Raw genomic sequence first — 23,998 nt, 5'->3', positions numbered from 1 at the left:
CCGTGTTTGGGTCTGGACTCCGATACGCCGACGAGGATTTAGCGAGAAACTCTTACGTCGTTATTTCGGACCATATAAGATCATCCGACGTATCGGCGCACTGGACTATGAGGTCGTGCCGGACGGTATTTCGCAATCACAGCGGCGCCGCGCACGACCTGAAGTAATCCACGTGGTGCGTCTTAAGCCTTTCTACGCCCGCTGAGGAACTTAGGTCCTATGTTGCTTTGTTATTTTTGTCCCTTTCTGTACGCGTGGTTTTGTTTTCGCTGTCGTGTTTGTAGCATCGGGACGATGGTTTTTAGGGGGAGGGTATTGACACGTATACATGTTTATCTTTCACCGGTGGCCGCTTTCCACCGGCTAACAAATGTTAAACGTTATCGCTCGGCGCAGGACGCGCCTGTATCGGAAGTTTCTAGAACGTTATCGATGCTTCTTTTCGTTGCCTGTTTTCACCGACGCTTATGTTATCTGATTGTGTGACCGACGCGAATTGTCTAGAACTTTCTGGAAGACACGCGGGCATCAGGGATTAATCTGGAACCTTCGATGACTCAGGTATAAAAGCCGACGCGTCGCGCCGCTGATGAGATTTTCGACGACCGCCGACTGTGTTCGCCGCTATCGTTGTGCTTTGAGTGTAGCTTGCTTTTGTGGGCACAGGTTCGCCCAATAAACAACCAGTTTCCTTATACACAGTTTTACGACTGTTTTCTTTACCGTCACTACTACGTGACATTATTCTTTATATGTAGTTAATGCTTATATTGCAGGGGAAAAAAGCTGGCTTCTAAAAACTACTGTATGCATCAGCAGTGATGCTTTCATACATTAACGAGTTCACATTTTGCAAGGCTTGTTAAGAATAGCATAAAAGTCAAATAATCATTACAATATATAAAGTTATTGTGATAACAATTATACTGAAGTTGTAAAAACGAGTTTATTTCTAGAACTTCCGTTTGAGACACCTGGAATTCCAGGTTGCTCCAAAGGATGTAAAGGTGGAGTTTCACACAAACTAAGTCTTTCAGGAAGTAATGCTATGCTTTGAAGAGCAGGACACAGACTACAGAATGTCGGTGTTACTGAGGAATCACTCTGATTACAGCACTTACATGGGCTCCTCGTACAATTTTTCCATAATTGGAACCATAGCTTCGAAGGCTTTCCACTTAATTGTGGGAATCTCATTCCTGACAGCCACACTTCTGGTCTTCTGTGTGATAGCTTCTTTCAGTTTTCTAAAATGATCCTTGAGATTCTTGAATTTGTTCTGGCACATTGCAGCTGTGTAGAAAAAAGAAATTGCTACAATATAGAGCTGAATAGCGCCTGTGCATTTGCTCACTAAGACAAATACTGCCCTATCGCATTTCAAGCAGCATTTCTACCACTCTGTCGCAGCATTGGCATAGCCGGAGGGGGGGGGGGGGGGTGAACGGCTCCTCCGAAATTTTTTACAAAGATTGTAGGTGTATGGATCGCGTGTAAACACATATGGGGGCCGTTGACCCCCCCCCCCCTCCCTCGCCACCTCTTTGCGAAATAAAGTCCTAGCTACTCTCCTGCACCGGGGCGTAATCTCCGCCTAATCTGTCTTTGATCTAATCCAACAAACTTTTCAGGTATAATAAACAGTTACGCCATATTTAGGCTGCAGTAACGCGATAGTATTTGCGAGTCTGCGTTTCCACGCTCGCCTGTGCATGTGCGCCGCTAGATTGTTTATTTTAGGACGCTGCTCCCGGGCTGCAGCTAATTTTCGCAAGCGTGTAAACACCGATAACGTGTGTGTACAAATGTGCACAAGTGCTCGCGTACAAATACTCGCTCAGTTTACATCCGTGTCTACGGTTGAAATTTCTGTAAGCTTTAACGTGCTTTCAAGGCGCACGTTAACGCGCAACAAAAAGACTGGCACGAGCGAAGATACAGCTCCAGAAGAGCCGACCCGGTCTCTACTACGGCCCCTACTGATCCCCACGTGAAAATCAGTGATGTTATTTTGAAGATAGAGCGCCATACGGTGCGTGAATAGCATAATCTGGCATGGCTGATACAGCCCCAGCACCGCAGGAGCGAGAAAATCTGTCCGATGTACCGCGCCCATGCGCGGAGAAGAGGTTACGTCAACGAGGAATTTACCGACGCATCTAAAGAGATCGTTGCCGTATTGCGTCATACAAGGATGGAAGCCTGCGTGTACCGGTTTAAGCTAAAAGTCGAAGGTTGCGCTGACGGCTACGCATACGCACTGAACGATCTCTTGACCACAGGGATAAAAGGTATTCAGGCAACGACACGGAAAAAAAAAAGCATGTAAGAAGGACGAGCTGCCCTGTGAACTTACCTTGCACGCCCAGATCTTCTGCATGCTATTTTCTTCCATATCTGATTCTTGTATTGAATGTCCTTGTATTTGTAGTGTGTCTTGTCATACAGCATCGGGTACCATTTGATTGTGTCGATGAAAAGTGCAGCGCAAAATGCAACTTATAGTGCCTAGAATATACTGGCTAGTGTGCCGACCGCGACCTCCCGGGTGGCACCATTTGCAATGAATGTCGGCGGCTGCCGCTAGGAGCGCTGCAGTACGGGTGTGTGCCGTGGCGCCGCCCGCTCTTCATAGACCGCCGTGTTATCACATGGGGGCTGCTGCGCTTTTTGTATTTCTAAAGCCGTAGGAGCAGTAAATTTCTCAAGTAGGGAGGTGATTTCTAATTTAGGGTTTCTTTTGACCATAAGAAGGCTTAGTTATGCTTGCTGCCTGCGTTTCAGCTCTGTTTCGAGTGTCGAACCTCCAGTGCTTCAATTCAGGAAAAGGAAGCACTACATTTGTTTTCTAAGACAGTCCAGCTCATTGCAACGTAGACTTTTTAAAGTATACTTATTCGGCGACCTTTACTAATAGAAAATAACGATGCCTAATTTATATGGACATGTGAAACTACACTATATATAGGATGTTTTTTTACACAATACAGATTTTTATTTTTAAAAAGTAATGAATGAAACTAACGTGGTGTTTTCGCAGACGAGTTCATAAGCGAGGCGGACATTGCCGCAAATAACGTGAGCTTCAGAAAACTAATTTGGAAAAATTTATGAATACATTTTTTATTCGTGCCTGGGGACCCTTGTCTAAATGGCAAATTAGCTAGAGGCAGTGACATTTTCATCCACACCCATCTTTTAAAGACCTGGAGAATCGCACCTTATTCGAGATGTTCAAGAAGTGTGCGGCGAAGTTCAAATGACAGCATGCCGCGGCAAATCCTAACCCGACACAGCCGCACACGCTTGCCAGGCAAAGCGTATGTGGCGCATCAGTAGCTGCCGCGACTACAGCTAGCCAAGACGTTCGGTTTGCTACTTTTTCGCGCTTGTCGTCACGGCGTTTCTGTCTGATATGACAACGGGGTCGCCTTTTCTGCGCTCCATCGGATAGCCTCAATTTACTTCTGAAATTCGATTGTAAATATCTCGAATTAAATGTGACTTTCAAGGTAAAAAACCAAACACAAAGGTGCGCTAAAATGTGAGTGCCATATTCTCCAGTTCAACAACTGTATAAAAAAGGTAATTAAGAAATTTGTGTTAATTCCTCTTTTGAACCTCATGCTATTAGCAGCAATGTATTTCAGCCTCGCCTCGGAACTCATCTGCAACACAGCGCCATTTCGCTGCTCTTATATAGCCTTTTAATAAAAATTCTGGATTGTCTAAAAAAACAGCCTATATATGACTTCTCTTCGATGATGCTCGTATGTGCGCTTCGCATGTTCATCATCATACGTTTGACAAACTCATCATTATATCGCATGCCATGATGCGACTTAAGTCGCATCACAGCAGGCGATACAATGGTGAGTTTGTCAAACGAGCAGCTCTTGTTCAAAAAAAATCGTCTCTTGTTGCACGACGTAATTACGTCGTGCAACAAGAGACGCTCTTTCAGGGCAAAATATTAACTTTTGCTTCACTTGCCACAATGTTCCTATATGGAATTACTCCTTTTGATTGCTCGTTTTCCCCATACTTTCCTGCACTTTCGCTTTTTTTGCGATAGCAATTGTATGGACACTCCAGGCGAATTTCCACCGTCGTCGTGATGTTCCACCTTCGTCGTGAAGTCCAAGTGCGATAACATTGCGGCTGCACGCTGTGTTATATAGGTGCGAACGAAAGCTTGCGCACCTATATAAAACTATATAAAACTACGCGCTGTAGTTTTTTACGCTCATTTTCCATGAGAACTGTTTGGTAGATGCAGAAAACACGTACAATGTTCCCCGTACCTCGTACTTCTTTTCATAAGCTATATCTAACATTTTTTACCAAGAACAATGTCTCTATAGTACTGCTTGTTTGAAGCAGGCTTTAATTAAACTACGTTGACCATTAACAAGCTGGAGCTGTTAATTAAGGCAACTTTCTTGATCGAGGATTATACCTGATCCAAGTTGTGCGACCTGTTTTGTCTTCTGTCTTCATCACAGCATTCACAACCCTGCCATTTTCTTTAAATAAAGGTAGCAAGTAAATTATTTTAAGTTATTCATTTCACGTAACGTACCTTCTCAATAGGCATAAGCTAATGATTCCACTGGCCCAGATAGCACGTTTCATCCACGCGACTGGAATAGAGATCGAGATTTCATTTCGGTGTTGCAGTAGAGATGGCAACTTTAACTGGTGGTTTGCGGCCGTTGTGCACCATCATTTTGCAATCTATCAGCTCTCGCGGCTTTGAAACTACAGCGTTAGGCGCACTCTTCTGATAGAGAAGCGTTGTGGTGGACACCAGATCCTTCGAAGTTTTCCGATTCGGCGCTCGTAACGGCTGAGCACAACAAGGAGGCCACCGACTGGGTGCGCCTGTACCACTTTGATGGAAGTTCTTTCGCACATATATATATATATATATTGTCCCTTTTAATTTTCTGCTTGGAGAGACAAGGTGAGTAGGATACCTATAGAATATCGTGCGTATCGCATCGATTTCAGACACGATTTATTGCTGCGAAGATTGTTGAAAACGCCGTTCACGATGATAGTGAACGTGCGTTGGATGAAATGGTTTTTAAATACTTTTCACACACCACAGTAGTTGGCGTCAGCGTTTCGTCGTTTTTTTTATCCTTCGTTCCCATTCTGCGAGCCGTGCGCCATGAGATGGTGCAGTGAACAAGAATACAAGCCCTTCGCTCGAGCAGTAACTACTCCAGCACAACCACGCAAAGCACTGTCGCTGTGGTTTCAACATTCTTTCACCGCCGTCACATAGTCTTCCTACTCACAGACATGGAGCAGACAACCATAAGCTCACTTGACGCTTTTATGACGCAAGAACAAACACGCAACACCGTAATGACACTGAAAACACAAACGCAGAAATCGATGCAACCATTGCGAAACTGTTCCAGCCAAGCAGGCGACACGCGGAGTCTGCGCCCACCTAGGGAACCTACATGCAAGCGCCGTTTTAGGGTGGTGACAACCTTTGTAAGGGTACTTGCCGCCACCAGCTAAATTGGCGGGTAAATTTTTCTGCCAAATGTAGCATGTGGGAATCAAAATGGCGAAAAGACTCGCCGACAGACCATGTTTCCCGCAACCGTTGGTACCGTGAAACTAATTCAATTTTTAAAATAAACTTTGGCCTTAGCAGCCAGAGACCCATAGCGTGCCTGAGAGCAGTGCATGGCACGTATACGTTTTAGTTAAACAGGCTTTCAAGGACAGTTTTTATTACAGCACACTTCGAAAAACACCCTTTATATCGTGTGTACAACTGGAAGGCAACGACAAGGTTTATTGCAGTTCACATTCTTGGCATGAGAAAATACTACCACGAGCACGCCACCGTGCCTTATAACGTGTTGCTTTTTATGCTGTGGAAAAAATAAGTTGATGCTTTAAAATAAAACGAAAATGCAACTAGTATATTAAAGATGCATGCAGGTTTCGCGTGCGCATTGGGGCAAAACTAAATTAATGAAATTGAATAGATCGTGTGCCAAAATGGGTACACCAGAACGTGACAAAAAGAAAGCAGGAATGCGCCGCGTCTTCTAGAGAAATTGGGAATCAAAATGGCTACTCACCAAATTTGGTGGTAAATAGCGCTCAAAATTTCGGAGTTGTCACCACCCTAAAACGGCGCTCACATGTAGGCTCCCTACGCCCACCTGTATTGCTGCGACCCATGTCGGCCACCGTGGGCATTCATTGCAAACGGTGCCACGCTCCTCCATTGAAAAGAGCGGGTGGTCGGCACACTAGCCAGTATATTCTAGGCATTATATGCAGCTGGCTCGGTGGACGCCATTTTGAGCCGCCTTTTCTCCTCAAGCCCCGATTGGCTGCTGGGATGCAGAAAGTTCCGGCGGGGCGGAAAAAATCGGTCAGAGAGGGAACGGGCTCGCCGCCTCGTTTTCCGCCTGCTATGCCCGCTCGAAGAGGAGGTTTTCACCGCTTTCCGCGCACCCGCCTGCCCGCTTTGGCCGCCCCGTCTTCGGTGTGAACGTGCCTTAACAGTGTCGACAACAGCGTTTAGCCGTTCGTGTCTCTTCCCAACCACAATCTCTCTCTCTCTCTCCGTCACGTAGCCGACGTTTTGACAGCGGTTGTATGCGGTCACACAAACAGTGCGCGCACCTGTTGCCGACGGCGGCGGCGTTGCGCCCGCGTTCGCACCGAACGCGCGCGGCGTTATTGATGTGTTAATGAAGGATCGGGCCAACCTTTGCCGTACACATTATGGCGGTCTACCGTAGCGACCATAAGATCACGGTTCCTGTGGTCACGAAATAAATGAAAATGACCGGATCATATATATTTCTCATTCTTTAATAGTTAAAATAACTAATTACACCATCACATCTTATTAGTCATAATTGTAAATACATAATTCCCACCAAAGTACAGCTTCGCTGGTCTTCCATCTCCACCCCAGTATAAGGGCTGACAGTTTTTAACAGCGAAGCTGTTTAAGCTAGCCGTAATTTGTGGTGCGTAGCAAGACACTACCAAAAAATAAAAAAAATTCTTGCTGAGGCGGGATTTGAGCCCGCGTGCCCCCGCTCCCAAAGCGAGCGTCGCAACCACTAGGCTGTAGAGCCACTTTTTTTCTTTATTGCATGGGAGCAGAATCTTCAGAAACACAAGAAATAAGGCGCTACAGGTACATGTTCAAAAGTCAGGCAAGCATGTGCAAGCGTCCAATAAAGACATCAAGTCCGGCGCTGTTTCTTCAGCAGCATACACACTACGAACGTAGACAGCAGATTCCCGAAAAAACGACCGAGTGCTTCGCGGTGGTTCAGCGTGCCTGTCACACATTCTACTGCATCAAAGACTATGTAGGACTAGGCTATAGAGCCACGCTTACAGAACGTGCATTTATGCGAACCACATGATTGCGTTCGAGCGTCGTCGTCATGGTCCACAGCTGGCGCGTCCGTACGCTCGTGCTTTGCGAGGTGAAGAGGTTGTGCGCGCTATGAAATAGAGAGAGAGACACATTCACGGAGGAGGGTCTCCTGGAACGCGGTGTAGGCATTGGAACGCGGAGTCGGTGTTGCAAGCTGCGCTATGCAACGCGTAGTGACGGACCGTAAGTCCGAGACGCGCGAAAAGAAATGCAAGGTTAGGCATTTTTTTTTCTTTTACGATCGATGCCATCATCAGAGGCGCGTACAAAACGGCCCTGGGTCTCGCTGTTACCACCTCAAATGAGAAGTTAGCGGTTCTCTGGATTCACAACACCTTAGCTGAGCTGTCGGACGCGGTTATGGCTTCGCAAAAAGCCAGACTACAGAACACGGCGGCGGGCAGAGCCATCCTCCACCGGACCGGCACGGCAACGGAGCTTCGTGCCCTCGATGGGCAACGATCACTCCCACCCGAGCTCTGAAGAAAGATCGCGGTGAACCCCATACCAAAGCACATGAGTCATGAACTCCACTGAAGGACGAAGCAAGGCGCGGGTCCACAGACAGCGCCGACAATTCAAGGGTGACCCGTACGTAACGTACGTGGACGTGGCGGAGTACCCTGCAGGGGGCCTCTTCGCGGTAGCCGCCATGAACGGGAGAGACAACTCCTTAACCCTCGCGGCCTCCGTCAGGGCAGAGACCCCAGCTGCGGCTGAGACCATAGCCGCGGCGCTAGTAATAAAGCAACATGACAGGGTGAGCAGGGAAGTTCATGTCGTTACCGACTCGCAACAGGCCTGCCGCCACTTTACCAACGGACGAACACCGGGGCTGGCGGCTCAGATTCTAGGCCCGAGGCTGCAAGAATCCCATCAAATCACGTGGACGCCGGGTCACGCGGGACTGGAGGGGAACGAAAGGGCGAACGCCTTAGCTCGAGCGCTAATTAACCGAGCGGGGCAAAACCAATCGTCTCATAAATCCCCACCCTTTACCTTTGTGGCCCTGCCATCAAATTACTGCGACCGACTCGAGATCCAGCGACTCAACCGCAGGATTTATCCTCCCCCTCACAAAAAGCTCAGTACTGAAGAGGCAATAGCCCTCAGACTTATCCAAACACATTCCCAAACCTACACAGATACAGCAAAATATACGCACAAACATATCGCGGCATCTGCCCCTGGTGCGGCGACACACGCCCTACACTCTTTCACATCTCGTGTGGGTGCGGGGGCAAACCTCAACATTTAAAGACGCCTAACACGTCATTTGAGCGGTGGGAGGTACAGCTGACCGGCGATACCCTGGAAGGACAAGAAGCTCTCGTCCAGCAAGTACGTCGAGCAGCCATGGCCACTGGAATCCTGGAATGAGGACACCACCCACTCGCCCTCAAGATCAACGATCTCGATGGTATAAATAAATGTTGTTCTCTCTCTCTCTCTCTTACTATTTGTATTTTAACATTTAAAAAAGTCTTAAGTGAACCGCAAAAGCGAGATGCTGTACGGGCTTCTACTGCCGATTTTGATAGCCCCTTCTTGATCTGTGCCGAAGGGAAATGCAACATTCCCTTAGTTTCAATCGACACGTCCGCATAGTTACATATCGTGGTCAGAGAATCGTCTGTTAGTGCTGCTGGCAGCTTTCGGCGACCGCACGTATACCTATATAGCGAGCCTACATGCAACGCCGTTTTAGGCTCCCTTTACCTATACGCGTCTAACGCCCCACATAGGTGCTCATCACTTCTGGTGCTTAAACTGTACACAAGAAAAAAAATGGTTTATTTAAGAACAGTGGTGCTAAAGCTGAACTATACAGTGATTTTTCTCAATAAAATTATTGATTCCTGAGGCCAGACGGGCTGATAGACGGACTGAGCGGGTATCCTAGGCCTAACCTTCGGCGGAAGGCACATATCTCAGCGCAGGTACCTGGCGCATGCTAAAATGTTTGTATTTGAATTTCAGACTGTTTTAGACATGAAATGCTTTTAGCTCCCTTTGTTGGCGACCTTCAAGGGACCTTGAGTCAAACACCAGAGCCGTTATCCGGGTATACTCAAAACGAGAACATGCCGGCAGGTTGCGAGAACAAAACGAGATCATCCTGGCAACCATTCAAAACTTCAGAAAATGCGGTCTCTGGCCTCCAACCCTTTGTACAGGACCGCATTACATATGCTGCTTACTCTACACACAAGTTAAAAAAATATTGCTTCCGACTTATTCCCCTAATATTTCGTTACAATATTATCCAATCTGTAACTTCTAGTACGCTCAAGTTTTATGTGTGATTTCCAATAGCGACGTGCAAAGGGCAGATACAGGGGTCCTTCTATGCGACAAGAAGAAAGAGTGGCGACAGGCGCTGACCGCGTTGGACTGTTGCAAGAAGAAACGCGGTTGAAGGTGGCGGCATGCACATCACGGCCGTGCCCGGCAGTACTTAAGTATTTTCATTCAGCTTTTTTAAGCGAGTGCATGCACTGTGGTAACGTGTCCGCGGGCATCTACCACGTGATGTGGGCATCAGCCACCACCCGGCCTAACCCCCCCCCCCCCCCCCCCGGCCCCCGCCCTCATCCTTCACGAGAGAGCTGGGAGGCTGCCCTGCTCGGCTTCTCGACCATACAGGAACAACATATAAGAACCGCTCCTAGACTTTGTACAGGGTGGGGCCTTCTGGCTCGTCCCAAACTCTCCCTTTGTATATAGTGACAGAAAGTGAGAGAGGCATAAAGGAGAGATGCCTCGACCTGCACCACTACTGTATTGCAGGTAGGGAAAGAAAGCCGAACATGATATAAAAAGTGGGGGAGGTTCAAAAATTAATTTTTGTTTTTAAATAAAATGAAGGAAAGGCAACATGAAAGAAAACATGAAAGGTTAGGGTAAGTAAAGTGGAAGAAAGGAAATTGATCACCATCGGCGAAATCACAGCCAGGGAGCGGGTTGGTGCGGGAATTTTTTTTAACCAAAAATGATATACTTGTATTGTTCTTTTCTTCAACACAAAGTATTTCTTCGTGAGTACTTGAAGCTTGCTTTGCCTTGACTCTTGCCTTTGAAACTTGATTTCAGCTTATATCAGATTCTTCGACTTGGAGAGGTTACTTGAAGTGCCTTAGCGCATGGCGAGCAATAATTATCCTTGTCACTTGAGTGTGTTGTTTGATAAAAGGCTTTGGTCTTGAAACCTTTTTATGATGGGGTTTCCAATCCTACAAGATCCTGGGAATTCCCCATAGCAATGCCTTAGATTTACTTATACAGTCTGTCGTCTGAACTGGAGATGTATATAGTTTTATTAAATGTTTTCACTCATTCACCACAGGCAGCAACCCAGGCCGCACATTACATGGGGCCAACTAGGAGCCATGTTGGTTTTGAGCCGGTACTCATGGAGCCTGTGAAGGCCAGACGTTGCCTCCGTAATGCCAGCGCTGGTAAAACCACTGTATCAGATATACAGCACTGGCCCACGCTTGCCGGCGAAATCCCAGTAATTGCTAAGCGGGGCTACGCAACGGGCTATCCCGGGCCTGCTTTGTCGTTAGAGTGCCGTCATTAGTGTGCCATGTACGTCTCCAGACATTGGCTAACAACGTATGTTCAATGCTTTAGGCATTGCCACATTGTTTAGCAGTTCTGATAAACCCATCAATATCGGCCGGCCAAGCTGAACGATTTGTTAATATTACTTTTCTTGTATATTCGCTGGTCATTCCTCAGTATATATGTTATATACACCACGCAATATTATTTGACTTTTTACCGATCACGCCTAGAGCAACGACATCGCTCGGGACCTTTTTTGGCTTCTCACTAAATTATGTATGTCCTGCGTATTTTTTTTATTGAGAAGGCTGTCAACTCTGACGTAATTGTTTTTATTGTGTTCGATAATCGTTCGATCGGCGATTGTTTACATGTGGCGAAAGCGCACTGCGTTATAACGTATCAATGTGCGCTTTCCGTGTGCATCCTTGATAGGCGTAAGGGCTTACATGTGCGTGTTTAAATAGTTGTGCAGATCGGGAATTTCAAAATACTGCATAACTTTATGGTGCAATCATCTGTACACTAACGGGCAATGCCTCTGCTAGCTGAACTTCTGTAGTGGCTATGAAGTTATTGCTAGTACAATGCAAGTCATTGTAGATGACTGCGCCCTGTACTATCTTTCTGTGTAAGCATATCGCACCGCGTAGTAGTTCCCGCTTTATTATAATCTTAGGTCCTTTCCCGGACAGCTCTATGTAGCGTTCTTTTTTTTATCCTACATGATCTTTTTTTTGACCAACTCGCACAACAGGCGTAAATTCCTACCCGCAGAATGAATCGCGAAAGAAAATGCGCCATGCCGTAGGAGAGTTTCCTGTTGGTACAAATTTCTAAAATGATAAACAGCAAATACGATGTAAAAGGAATAAGAATGTCAGACAAACGCAATGCTAACTTAATCATAGCTGAATGTTTATTTTGCGCGATGCCAGATATATCTACACTGAAGAGAAGGGGGAAGGCGGAGAGCCTGAGAACACACAACGCCACGACAGAGGGCGGGCAGAGGGAACAGAAGAGGTTTGGTCAGACGAGCCACGACGACTACACAAACGCCCCCCGTTGGAAAGGGGGGAAAATGAAAAAAAAACAATGTTACTGGCCCCCCGTACATATCCGAATTTTGATGGGCGGCTCAGCAAAACAGTGTGATGCATGTGCATGCATTCTCACTGCAAGTAAATATGCTCTGCCATGCGCGCTGGGTAGCATATTTGTGTGTAATATATGCTGCATTGTATTATTTGAAACTTGTTGAATCTTTTGCAGCAGATTTCCTAGATTCACTTATTACTACAAATAGTTTCAAGAACAATTTATTTCTATATTTATTGCACTCTTCTTTTAGACTGTCTGGAGAAGTACATCAGGGAACATCCGATGGGGCCACCAGCACCACCTGCAGAGCACCGCCTTGCTTCTGTGGAAGCACCTTTGGAGCTTCTTAACAGAAGCGGGCGCGAGGGCAAGCGAGTATGGAAGATGTGAATCGCCTTAACCTATTGCATTTTTTCAATAAAGTGTGAAGATATGGAACATATTGTGGTGCTATACATTGATTCCTTATGGCATGAAAATGTAGCGGCATACTTGGCCACATATAGATACACACTGCACACTTTGCAAGACTCAAGCACGCATGAAGATAGCCCATCATGAGCTGCCCATCACTCAGCATGCCCACTGCCCAGCATGCCCATTACCATAATCCACCGTGATGATGGATGATGGATTCCATCATGCCCAGCATCGGGCAAATTTTCAATAGGGACGCCAACTTTTTTGTTTCATTGCCACTTATAAAATCACAGTACGTAAAAACAACCTAGTAAAGTGCCAAAAACTTTCACGTGTCTTGGAGAACGATATTCTGAAAAATCGCATATTCAAAAGCAATTCTATTTGTGGCAACCAATCTGGCACAGGCATTTGTGACTTTGTTCTTCAACAAATCTGTGAAAGTTTGCTTTGAAGTATCTGCGCGCCACTCTGGCGTCAACGTCACATTTCGGACTGCTATACGACATCTACAACCACTGTGCAGTACAATGATCATGATCAAATAGGGTAATCCATACAATGCTTGCTAGCTTGCAGCGGGAAAAAGCCCTATAAACGCGCCCTACCGGGCGAGGAAACACGCGATGTGACATGCACGCTGCGTAGCGTGGATACGTTCACCCTGTCCATTGCATTTACATATTATTACACACGGTGTCAGGCCATGTAGCAGATTCACAGGTAGTGGTACAATGCAGAAGGTTTGAGGAAAGAATAGAAGTTTAAGGAGATGTGTACACAAATGCTAGAAAAGATGCATATTGTGTACCTGATTAAATCAAGCGGGCTAGGTGACCATGGTCCCGCCGCGTTTCAAAGTAGATGTCAGTAAATAATAATGACCATCATTAGCTGGCTAGGTAACTGTCACCGCTTCATTGCAAAGGGGATGCCAATAAATACTCATCATCATCTTCATCGTAGCGTGCCACTTGTCACGCGATGTGAGAGCGCGCCGCGTAGCGTCGTTACGTGCACAATTGATATTGCAGTTCCATGTTAATACACCAGGTGGTATGCCGTGTAGCAGTTGCACAGGTACAAGGTAGATAGAGAAGCTTTGAGGAAGGAAAAGAATATCATGGAGATGTGATGTGCAGGCCTGTGATATTCTGTAATGATTACGAAACAGTAGGGGTTTGATATCAAGAAACTCAATTAAAAGAATGGATAAATAATCCTTGAGAACACTTGGAATGGCAAAGTTCAAGTGAGAAATTCTAGAAACGACCACTGTGTAATAGAAATAGAAAGCCACCCGCGAAGCAGATGGATCGGTTGTTTTGGGTACGCTACGGATGCAGAACAGGGGTTACAGGTTGGGGTTGTAGCGCCCACCGACGCTGTTAAGTGGGGCCGCTAAGGTCGGCACTCTCGGCCGGCGCCTTGGGGCCGGCTGCGACTGATGAGAAAAAGTTGGGCGGCGCGTGCCAGCGGCGCAAGCACCGCACGGGCTAGTCCGTTCTGAAAGCCTGCTGAGGTGGTTCTCTTGTTCTGGTGCTCGGCTGCGACCCTCGGTTCCCGACAGCGGTGACTCCGGCCTAAGAGATGACCGACCCCAGCAACCTCCCACCCTCAGGTAACCTTCCGCCAGACGCTACCTCGTGCCCACGGGACGTCGCAGCTCTACAGCTCCGCCTGCCCACGTTCTGGCGCCTGAACCCGCAGGTTTGGCTCACCCAGGTCGAAGCCATCTTCGTTCTGCACCACATCACCTCGGAGACTTCGCGGTTTCGCCACTTACTTTGCAATCTGTCTCCTGAAGTGGCTCAAGAAGTGGCGTATGTTATCGCTACACCTTTGAGTGATGCCCCATACCAGCAACTGAAGTAGAGTATTTAGAAGGCAGCAGGGCGTCTGAGAGCGTGCACCTCCAGCAGCTGCTCACCTCCGAGGGCCTTGGAGATCGCCGCCTTTCCCAGCTGCTCAACAGCATGCGACTGCTCCTGGGCACACGCAACGTCGACTCAAACAGTGCGGAGCTCTTCCTGCAGCGCTTACCACAGTCCACCCTCTTTGTCTTGGCCGCTACAGAGGACATGACCCTCGACCGTCTCGCCCAGATCGCTGATCGAGTCCACGACGCGACCTCTTTCAGTCGACGCCCTCTCGTCAATGCCACAGTCCTTCAATCATTGCCCGCTTAGAGTCGCGGATCGACCAGCTCGCCGTTTCCATCGACGCCCTTCGGACGTCCTCCCATGACCAGTGCGGCTCTACCTCATGTCCCAGCCGCCGTCCCTCTTCCCCGACCAGTGGCCGCTCGCGCAGTCCTCGACGCTCGCATATCTGCTGGTACCATCGCACTTTCCAGCACCGCGCATGTCAGTGCAAGTCCCCATGCGAATGGTCGGGAAAAGCACCGCGAGATCACTGACGGCGGCATGTGACCTCGCCTTACAACACAGGCCGCCTTTTTATAGTCATGGATCGCATTTCCGGCCTGCGGTTCCTTGTAGACACGGGTGCTGAGGTCAGTGTACTGCCATCCTCCAAGCGCGACCGCGCTTCTAAGTCACCTGGACCTACACTCCGCGCGGCAAACTCTACCTCCATCGACACGTATGGTTTGCGGTCCCTCACTCTACGACCTTGGCCTGCGGCGCACATTCCGGTGGGTCTTCATCGTGGCCGACGTCCATCAGCGTATCCTCGGTTGCGACTTCCTGACTCATTTCGACTTTGACGTCAGCATGCGCCGCCATCACCTGATTGACAGCAACACGTGCCTCTCGATTCCTGGCGTTCTCTCGGCTGTCACTCCTACTGGCATCCGCACGCTGATCCCATAATGCCCGTATGCTCGTATCGTCTAAGACTTCCCTGAGGTGACGAGATCCCTGCAATTTAAATCAGCCACCCAAGCACAGCGTCACCCACCACATTGTCACGTGTGGTCCACCCGTCGCAGCCCGTCCGCGCCGCCTCTTCGGTGAGCGTCTGGACATTGCTGAACGAGAATTCGAGCCCATGCTCCAGCTAGGTATTATTCGCCCTTCGTCCAGCAGTTGGGCCTCCCCGCTTCATCTGGTGGCCACGAAAGAACCGGGTGACTGGTGTCCGTGCGCTGACTACTGGGCGCTCAACGCTCACACGGTCCACGATAGCTACCCCCTTCCACACATTCAAGATTTCACAGGCCATTTGGAAGAATGCAAAATCTTTAGTAAGGTGGACCTTGTCAAGGCCTATCACCAAATCCCCGTTGAGCCGGCCGATATCCCGAAGACAGCCATTACTACACCCTTCGGCCTGTTTGAGTAAGTGCGCATGCTCTTTGGGTTACGCAACGCAGCTCAAACGTTCCAACGATTCATTGCCGAGGTAACGCGCGGCCTCCCGGCTGTATTTGCCTACATCGACGACATCCTCGTCGCGAGTCCCAATCCACAAGATCATGAGCGTAACCTCCGGGAACTCTTTCAACGCCTTCAACAACTTGGCCTGGTTGTCAACCCCCAGAAATCCATATTTGGATCTTCCGAGCTCAAGTTTCTGGGCCACCACATCTCGGAGCTGGGAATTCGTCCGTTGCCCTCTCACGTCCAGGCCGTGAAAGAGTTCCCAGCACCCACTACCCTACGCCAGCTGCGTGTGTTCCTCGGCCTAGTGAATTTCTCCCGACGTTTCATTCCGCACTGCGCTGAGCCTCTACACCCACTGAGTGACCTTCTTCGCACGACCAAGGGCTCCTCATCTGCGATTTCTTGGTCTCCCGAAGCTGATGCTGCTTTCAGGACTGCTAAACAACCGTCGCCGATGCGGTACTTCTCATACACCCGAGAACTATCGTGCCAACCCACATCATGGCGGATGCTTCCAGTGTGGCCATCAGCGCTGGTCTCCAGAAGACAATCAACTCCGAGTGGCGCCCACTGGGTTTCTTCTCTCGGAAGCTCCAACCTGCCGAGACTCGCTACAGCGTTTTTGGCCGCGACCTGCTTGCCATCTACTCCACCATCCAGCACTTTCGGCACTTCTTGGAGGGCCAGCCATTTTATATTCTAACGGATCATAAGCCATAACTCATAACTCTTCCAAGTACGTCGCACGTGAAGTTCGTCAACCGGCCTATATATCGGAGTTCACAACGAATATCCGGCACATCAAGGGCACCGACAACGAGGCAGCTGACGCACTTTCACGCATCGCCTCCCGCTGCACTGCTACATCGACTGTGGATTGGGAAGTCTAGCTCGTGCGCAGATGGAAGACCCCGAGCTGCAAGCGCTACGTGACCATCCCCGTTCCCTCCGTCTACAACTCGTTCCTCACCTGTTTGGACCTGGCTCCCTCTGGTGCGACATGTCAGCGGCTACACCTCGCCCCTTCATTCCGGCTGCCTTGTTCCAATCACTTCATGACATCTGCCATCCCAGCATCCGAGCCACGCAGCGCCTCCTTACACAGGGGTATGTCTGGCCAAGCATTAACACCGATGTTGGCCAGTGGGCCCGCTAGTGGCTCGCATGCCAGACCGCCAAAGTGATCCGCCATACGAAGACTCCCACACACTCGTTCTTGTCCCCTGGCTGCCGTTTTGACCACGTCCATTTTGATTTGGTTGGACCACTTCCTCACTCTCACGACTGTCGCTACATTCTCACAATGATCGACCATTTGCCCCCTTGGCCCGAAGCCGCGCCCATTCCGGACATCACTGCGGAAACGGTTGCCAAACCTACGTTTCAGCTTGGGTTTCCCGCTTCGGCTGCCCCAGCATTGTAACAACTGATCGCGGCCGGCAATTTGACTGCGCACTCTTCACTTCGCTCTACCGCCTGCTTGGCACTAAGCCCTGCCGTACCACTGCATATCATCCCTGTGCCAACGGCATGGTTGAGCGACTCCATCGCCAGCTCAAGTCTGCACTCACTGCGCGCCTGGATCGAGATCACTGGGTCGACCACCTTGATTTGGTGCTTCTCGGCCTACGTGCCGTCCTTCGTCGCGACCTTGGCTGTTCAGCGCACCTCTACAGGGATTGCAGCGCACCTCTGCGGCTTCCTGGAGACTTGTTCGCTTCTTCGGCCCCCTCGCCCCAGCCGCTACGGTACCTCCAACGCCTACAGGACTGCATTCAGCAACTGCTCCCCGTATCGCCTCGATCATCGGACCACAGCATCTTTGTGCACCCGGACCTTGAGTCCTCATCCCACGTGTTCCAACGACGAGACACTATAAAGGCGCCTCTTACACCCTCCTACGACGGACCGTACCGTGTCCTCCACAAGGCGCAGAAGTCCGCCACCATCCTATTGAATGGCCGCGAAGAAGTCGTTTCGCTGGACCGTCTCAAACCAGCCTACGTCGAGACGCCTCCCAAGGAGCTCCCCGCGGATGTCGGTGGCGCGCCCGTCCATCTGCTTGACACCAAGACACCCTCATCTCTGCCTCGTCGACGAGTACATTTCACCGTTTCGTTCGGGCGGGGGGCCCTCTAGCGCCCACCGACGCTGTTAAGCGGGGACGCTAAGGTCAGCGCTCTCGGCCGGCGGCTTGGGCCGGCGGCGGCTTGGGCCGCGCGGCTTGGGCCGGCGGCGGCTTGGGCCGGCGGCGGCTTGGGCCGGCGGCTTGGGCCGGCGGCTTGGGCCGGCGGCTTGGGCCGGCGGCTTGGGCCGGCGGCTTGGGCCGGCGGCTTGGGCCGGCGGCTTGGGCCGGCGGCTTGGGCCGGCGGCTTGGGCGGCGGCTTGGGCCGGCGGCTTGGGCCGGCGGCTTGGGCCGGCGGCTTGGGCCGGCGGCTTGGGCCGGCGGCTTGGGCCGGCGGCTTGGGCCGGCGGCTTGGGCCGGCGGCTTGGGCCGGCGGCTTGGGCCGGCGGCTTGGGCCGGCGGCTTGGGCCGGCGGCTTGGGCCGGCGGCTTGGGCCGGCGGCTTGGGCCGGCGGCTTGGGCCGGCGGCTTGGGCCGGCGGCTTGGGCCGGCGGCTTGGGCCGGCGGCTTGGGCCGGCGGCTTGGGCCGGCGGCTTGGGCCGGCGGCTTGGGCCGGCGGCTTGGGCCGGCGGCTTGGGCCGGCGGCTTGGGCCGGCGGCTTGGGCCGGCGGCTTGGGCCGGCGGCTTGGGCCGGCGGCTTGGGCCGGCGGCTTGGGCCGGCTGCGTCTGACGAGAAAAATAAAGTTGGTTGACGCGTGCCAGCGGTGCAAGCACGGTACACGCTAGTCCGTTCTGAAAGCCTGCTGAGCTGCTCCTCTTGTTCTGGCGCTCCGCTGCGACCCCTCGGTTCCCGGGGAACGCGGTTGGCGTTTGCCTCTTGCGTGGTGTGGTGCATCGGCTCCGTCAATTACTGACGAAATCCACGGTCAATTTCGTGCAACCCCATCAATTTTGCTTCCATCGGACTCCTAAAGCTGCCCGGCACCCGAGGATACCAATCTCATCCAGGTGGGCCCATTTTTGGCAAACTTAGAGCGATTTTCCGTTCCGGCCTCGCGTTGCCGACGCTGAGCCTAACGGCTACGTCGGCGCGCGGGTGAGAATGGACCGGTCTTGCAAGATGACAAATCTCTCTGCTCAACGCGGTTACGATCCCGACGCCATGGCGTGGGCGACGATCCCGGTCCCCGAGGGACAGCAATCTGCGGTTGCGGACCCCATCCGCAACGAAGAACTCTTTCGCATGGTTGAGCGCCGCTCCCAGCGCAAAGCTATGAAAATGGCTCCATCGGCCCCGCCCGCCGGCAAGGCACCTTAAACTCAGACAGGATCCGCCACGCGTGCGGCACAAGGATCCGGCGCGAAGCGCAGCAAGCCTACAACGACGTGGAAGCCTAAGCCTCTACCTCGACCACACCCAGAATACTTTGTCGTCATCATCAAGCCTCGTGAGCCGTTGGCGCTACGAGACGTCTTTCAACGTGGCGCGCTCGGCGCCGCCTTCGTCACTCGTCGGAGTACGAAAGGCGGCGACGCTCAACCTGCTTCTCTCGCCGGAGCAGAACCTCATCATCGCTAGCACGCGGGAGGCGCAAACGGCGGACCAGCTGCTCGGCGACTTCGAGCTACAAACTTACAAAGGCAAGATGGCCGCCCACGGCCACCTGAAGCAACATGGCGAGGACTTCTGCTACGGCGTGGTCACGGTCGCCAACCACGAGACGACCGACACCCTACGCCAGGCTCTGCAGTGGCGCGCAGACGAACTTTTGGATATACGAAAATTCGGCACATCGAACAAGGCACGACTCACCTTTGCTGGCAGAGTCAAACCTCGCTACATTCATTACAACTCGGAAATCACCATCGTTCAAACCTATTACCGGACCATTCCGGCCTGCGGACTGTGTGGCACCGTTGGAGACCGGGCTGATTCGTGTCCCAACCCAGCCAATGCAAAGTACAGCCTGTGTGGACAGCAGACGGAGCTAGTGGAGGTGGTGCGGACCCCTCACGAGTGCAACCCAAAGTGCGCGGTCTATGGAGGAAGCCACGCCACCAACTCGCGCGAATGTACAGCCAAATACAGACAACCCAAGATGACCACCCCTCAGCAGAGCGGCCTCCCCAAGTCGGGGAAGAAGACTCGTCATCATGCGGCGTTCTCGCACGGCGGATCACGCTACGTCGACGTCACAACGCAGCAGGCGCCACCACGTGGAGGTGACGTCAAGGGCCAAGCGGCGCAGCAGCAGCCACCACACGACGGCAAGGGGAACCGCGGCCAGCAGCAACAACAGCGAAAGGATCGCACTGAAATATGGCAACGGGCGAACGCAGTGAAATATGGCAAACAGGTGAGCGGTCCCGGTGGGGCAGCCTCCCCTTTCCAATCCCCCCTCCCTCTCCTACTCTAATTGCCGAGGAGATCCGTAAGCGCACGGAGCCTCTCAGCGCTAAAATTGCGAGCCTTGAGGCTCAACTCTCCAACCCACCGTCTGCTCCTACCTCCCCCTCCGCCTCCAATGCGGAGTCCATGGATAGTGAGATTACGCTGCCGAAGCCGTCGGGCCATGATTCTTTTGAGACTATGGAGGCGCGCCTCAGCGCAAAAATGGAGCTCCTGATCGGCACCGCGATGGCCCAGATGCTCGCGAAAATTGATGAGCTGATCACGAGTAAAGATAATCAAGCTGTCGCTGCGCAACTCCGCACGCTGCGAAAAGCGGGTCCCCTTAGGGACGTATTCGGCAACCCCTCCAAATTTTCGCGTCGCATTGTAGACATTGACGATGACGAAGACTGCACCCTGGCAGGCCTAGATGCCAAAACTCTGGTCCTGCCTACTGGCTCTGGGGCAGCTCCACTCACTCTTAACGCCCAACCTAACCATGGCGGGAACCCCTAAAGTTAGGCGTTCTGCCCCCTCCAAATCGGCGTCTCCCATCATCATAACCCAGTGGATCTATCGGGGCCTCCACTCTCGCACCAAGAGAGTGGACCTCCGACTTTTCCTCTCAACCTTCGAGCATCTGCCCGCGGTGGTTGCCCTCCAAGAGCCAGGGAAGGGCGCCACCCTTACGAACTATTCGACGTTCCACCAGGACCCCTCGTCTTGTCTCTGCGTTCATCGAAATTACACAGCTAACAAGGTTGATCTTGACCTCCAAACCGACTATTCCTACGTAATGGTGACTCTCCTCCCGCTCCGCAAACAGGACCCATCCATTCACATCCTCAGCGTATACTGCTCTCCAAAACTCCAAAACTTCTCATTCGCGGACCTCTTCAGTCGTGCGCTGAGAGTTGCGGGCCGGGACCCCCTCCTGATTGTGGGCCACTTCAACGCCCCCAGTCGGGTCTGGGGGTACCGCCGTGAAGAGAAGCGTGGCCGCAAGTTGGCGGAGCTTACGTCCACGCTGGGCCTCACTCTTCACACTGACCCTGTCCACCCAACTCGGATTGGCAACTCCGTGACCAGGGACACCTGTCCGGATTTGACCTTCACACGCAACATTCAGTTCGCCGACTGGGTCAATACTGAGGAAACCCTCGCTAGCGACCATTGTCTCATCAACACAACCATTCGTACACGCCCCATGGCACGACCCTTCAAACAAGCCCACATCCCAGATTGGACGAAATTCAGACAAAATTGGCAGGACACTGTTCCCATACACACGCACGGCTACCAGGCCTGGTCCCAGCAATTGGTTTCTAGCTTGCGTTCTACGGAAACACACATCAAACTCTCAGAGGCGGTCTCGGATGTGGATAAACACCTCCTCCACCTTTGGGAAGCCTGGCACAGCCTCGTCCGCCGATGGCGCCATAAGAAACACAATAGGCAACTAAAATCTCGCATAGCAGAGCTTACCCAGAAGGCGGCAGAGTATGCGGCCCAGCTCGCCGACTCGAACTGGGTTAGCCGCTGCAATACGGCTGCGCGACAAATGTCCAGCCGAAACACATGGCGTCTCTTTCGCGCCCTCATTGACCCCAGACAAACCCGCACTGAAACGCGGAAACACTTGCAGCGCGCCATCCACGGCTTTGCTGGTAACACAACTCGGCTAGCACACAATCTCAGGGACCAATACCTGTGCACTACCCAAGATACCCGAGGGACGGCATACTCATATGCAGGCTCTGACAATGCCGAGCTGGATCAACCTTTCCAGCTCCACGACCTGAAGGCAGCCCTGGCCAAAATGAAACGTGGCACTGCACCCTGGACGGGACAAAATTACAGTCAAGCTCCTGGCAAACCTACCAGACTCAACTTACAATTCACTGTTGGCATACTTCAATTCTATCTGGCTGGGAGAAGTGCCCATCCCTATCGATTGGAAGACAGCACTTGTCACCTTTATTCCTAAAGCTGGCAAAGCCGTAAATCCGGACAACCTCCGCCCCATCTCTCTCACCTCTTGTGTGGTCAAGTTAATGGAGACGATGGTGCGGGACCGGTTGTCTACTTTCATGGAAGACCATAACACATTTGCGGACACCATGTTCGGGTTTCGCCCCCACAGATCCGCACAGGATCTCCTCCTCCAACTTAATCGGGAAGTCCGAGACCCCATCGAATGCCCCCATAACGACAAGGTGGTTCTGGCCTTGGACCTTAAGGGAGCATTCGACAACGTCACTCATGAAATCATCCTAATTCATCTCTCTCAAACCAACTGCGGGCGTAACGCTTTTCAGTACGTCTTACAATTTCTAACACAGAGACACGCATACTTGCACATACAGGACACCGAACATGGCCCATACACTCTAGAGTCCAGAGGTACACCACAGGGCGCTGTCCTCTCCCCCTTATTGTTCAATCTGGCCATGAAGAACTTGCCTGCCCAGCTGGAGGCTGTCCCGGGGGTGCAACACGCACTCTACGCGGAAGACATCACCATCTGGGCCACGCAAGGCTCTTTGGGAGACATGCAGGCCAACCTGCAGCAAGCGGCGACCATAGTGGACCGATATGCTCACGCTTGTGGCCTCCAATGTTCCCCCCAAAAGTCTGAATTCGAGCATCTCCGCCCCTCGCCCAAATGCACGTCCAAAATTGCTCTCTCTCTCTAGAGTATGGTCGAATCCCTGAACAACACGAAATTAGAGTCCTCGGACTTTTCATCAACCAACACCGCCGGTCCGACACAACACTAGGGAAGCTGCGGAAGGTGGGGGACCAGGTGGGCCGCATGGTCCGCCGGGTTTCCAACAAGCGCGGGGGTCTCAGATGCAAAGATGCCTTGCGGCTGGCGAATGCATTTGTGACTAGTCGAATCTTGTATTCGACTCCATACCTCCATCTCCGCAAGCATGAGGAGGACGCCCTTGAGGTCATCCTCCGAAAGATGATTAAGCGGGCCCTTGATCTCCCGGTCAGCACCTCTAACCAGCGCCTTCCGGGCCTGGGGATGGTGAATACCTGTATCGGGAGCTCAAGGAAGCTCATCTTACCAACCAAATCACACGTCGTTCTCAGACACTGTCGGGTCGCCGCCTCCTTGCCCGACTACACCTCCAACCTCTCAGACAGATGGAAGAGCGCGTACGTACGCCACAAGAATGGCGCTATGCCCTGCACGTGTGCCCTCTTCCCCGGAACATGGCATGCACACACCATGATGGCAGACGCCTGGCTCGGGCGGAGGCCCTGGCGCGCCATTATGATTCCAAACCCGGCGTTTTCTACGTGGATGCCACCGGCCCACACCATGGGGGATGGTTTACGGCCGCGGTGGTCCACGAAGGCAAAACAGTTAACGGCCTTAGCTTTCGCGCTAGAGACATAACATATGCGGAGGAAGTCGCCATCGCGTTGGCGGCATCCGATTCTTGTTGTCAAACCATCATTACCGACTCGCGAGGGGCCTGTCGGAACTACGAACAGGGTCAGATACCATTCCTGGCCTATCGCGTCCTTCAATCTAGCTGCCGAACTGGGGACCCCGACCCCCGATACGTCGTTTGGGCTCCTGCTCACATGGGATTAGAGGGAAATGAGGCAGCGGATGCTGCCGCCAGCGCGCTTTCTCACCGG

General features: G+C 51.8%; 1 protein-coding gene across 1 annotated transcript; it reads left to right on the top strand.

The window, feature by feature from the left end:
* Positions 1-12,397: 12,397 nt before the first annotated feature.
* On the top strand, positions 12,398-18,676 carry LOC119439974 (buccalin-like). The gene is made up of 3 exons (XM_037704930.1): positions 12,398-12,482; positions 14,399-14,551; positions 18,060-18,676. The coding sequence occupies exons 1-3, from the start codon at positions 12,398-12,400 to the stop codon at positions 18,674-18,676; spliced, it is 855 nt and encodes a 284-aa protein (XP_037560858.1).
* The last annotated feature ends 5,322 nt before the right edge of the window (positions 18,677-23,998 follow it).

The sequence above is a fragment of the Dermacentor silvarum genome, chromosome 2 (assembly GCF_013339745.2).
Source record: "Dermacentor silvarum isolate Dsil-2018 chromosome 2, BIME_Dsil_1.4, whole genome shotgun sequence".
Classification (NCBI taxonomy): domain Eukaryota; kingdom Metazoa; phylum Arthropoda; class Arachnida; order Ixodida; family Ixodidae; genus Dermacentor; species Dermacentor silvarum.
This window is presented reverse-complemented; position numbering and strand designations above follow the sequence as displayed.

Excerpts from the sequence above, each read along its gene's own strand:
- LOC119439974 (XM_037704930.1), top strand. The coding sequence starts at position 12,398 with ATGGGGCCACCAGCACCACCTGCAGAGCACCGCCTTGCTTCTGTGGAA. Across the intron at positions 12,483-14,398 it reads TAACAGAAGCGGGCGCGAGG|CAACTGAAGTAGAGTATTTA; the intron begins GCAAGCGAGTAT and ends GCCCCATACCAG. Across the intron at positions 14,552-18,059 it reads ACGCAACGTCGACTCAAACA|CGCTCTCGGCCGGCGGCTTG; the intron begins GTGCGGAGCTCT and ends CGCTAAGGTCAG.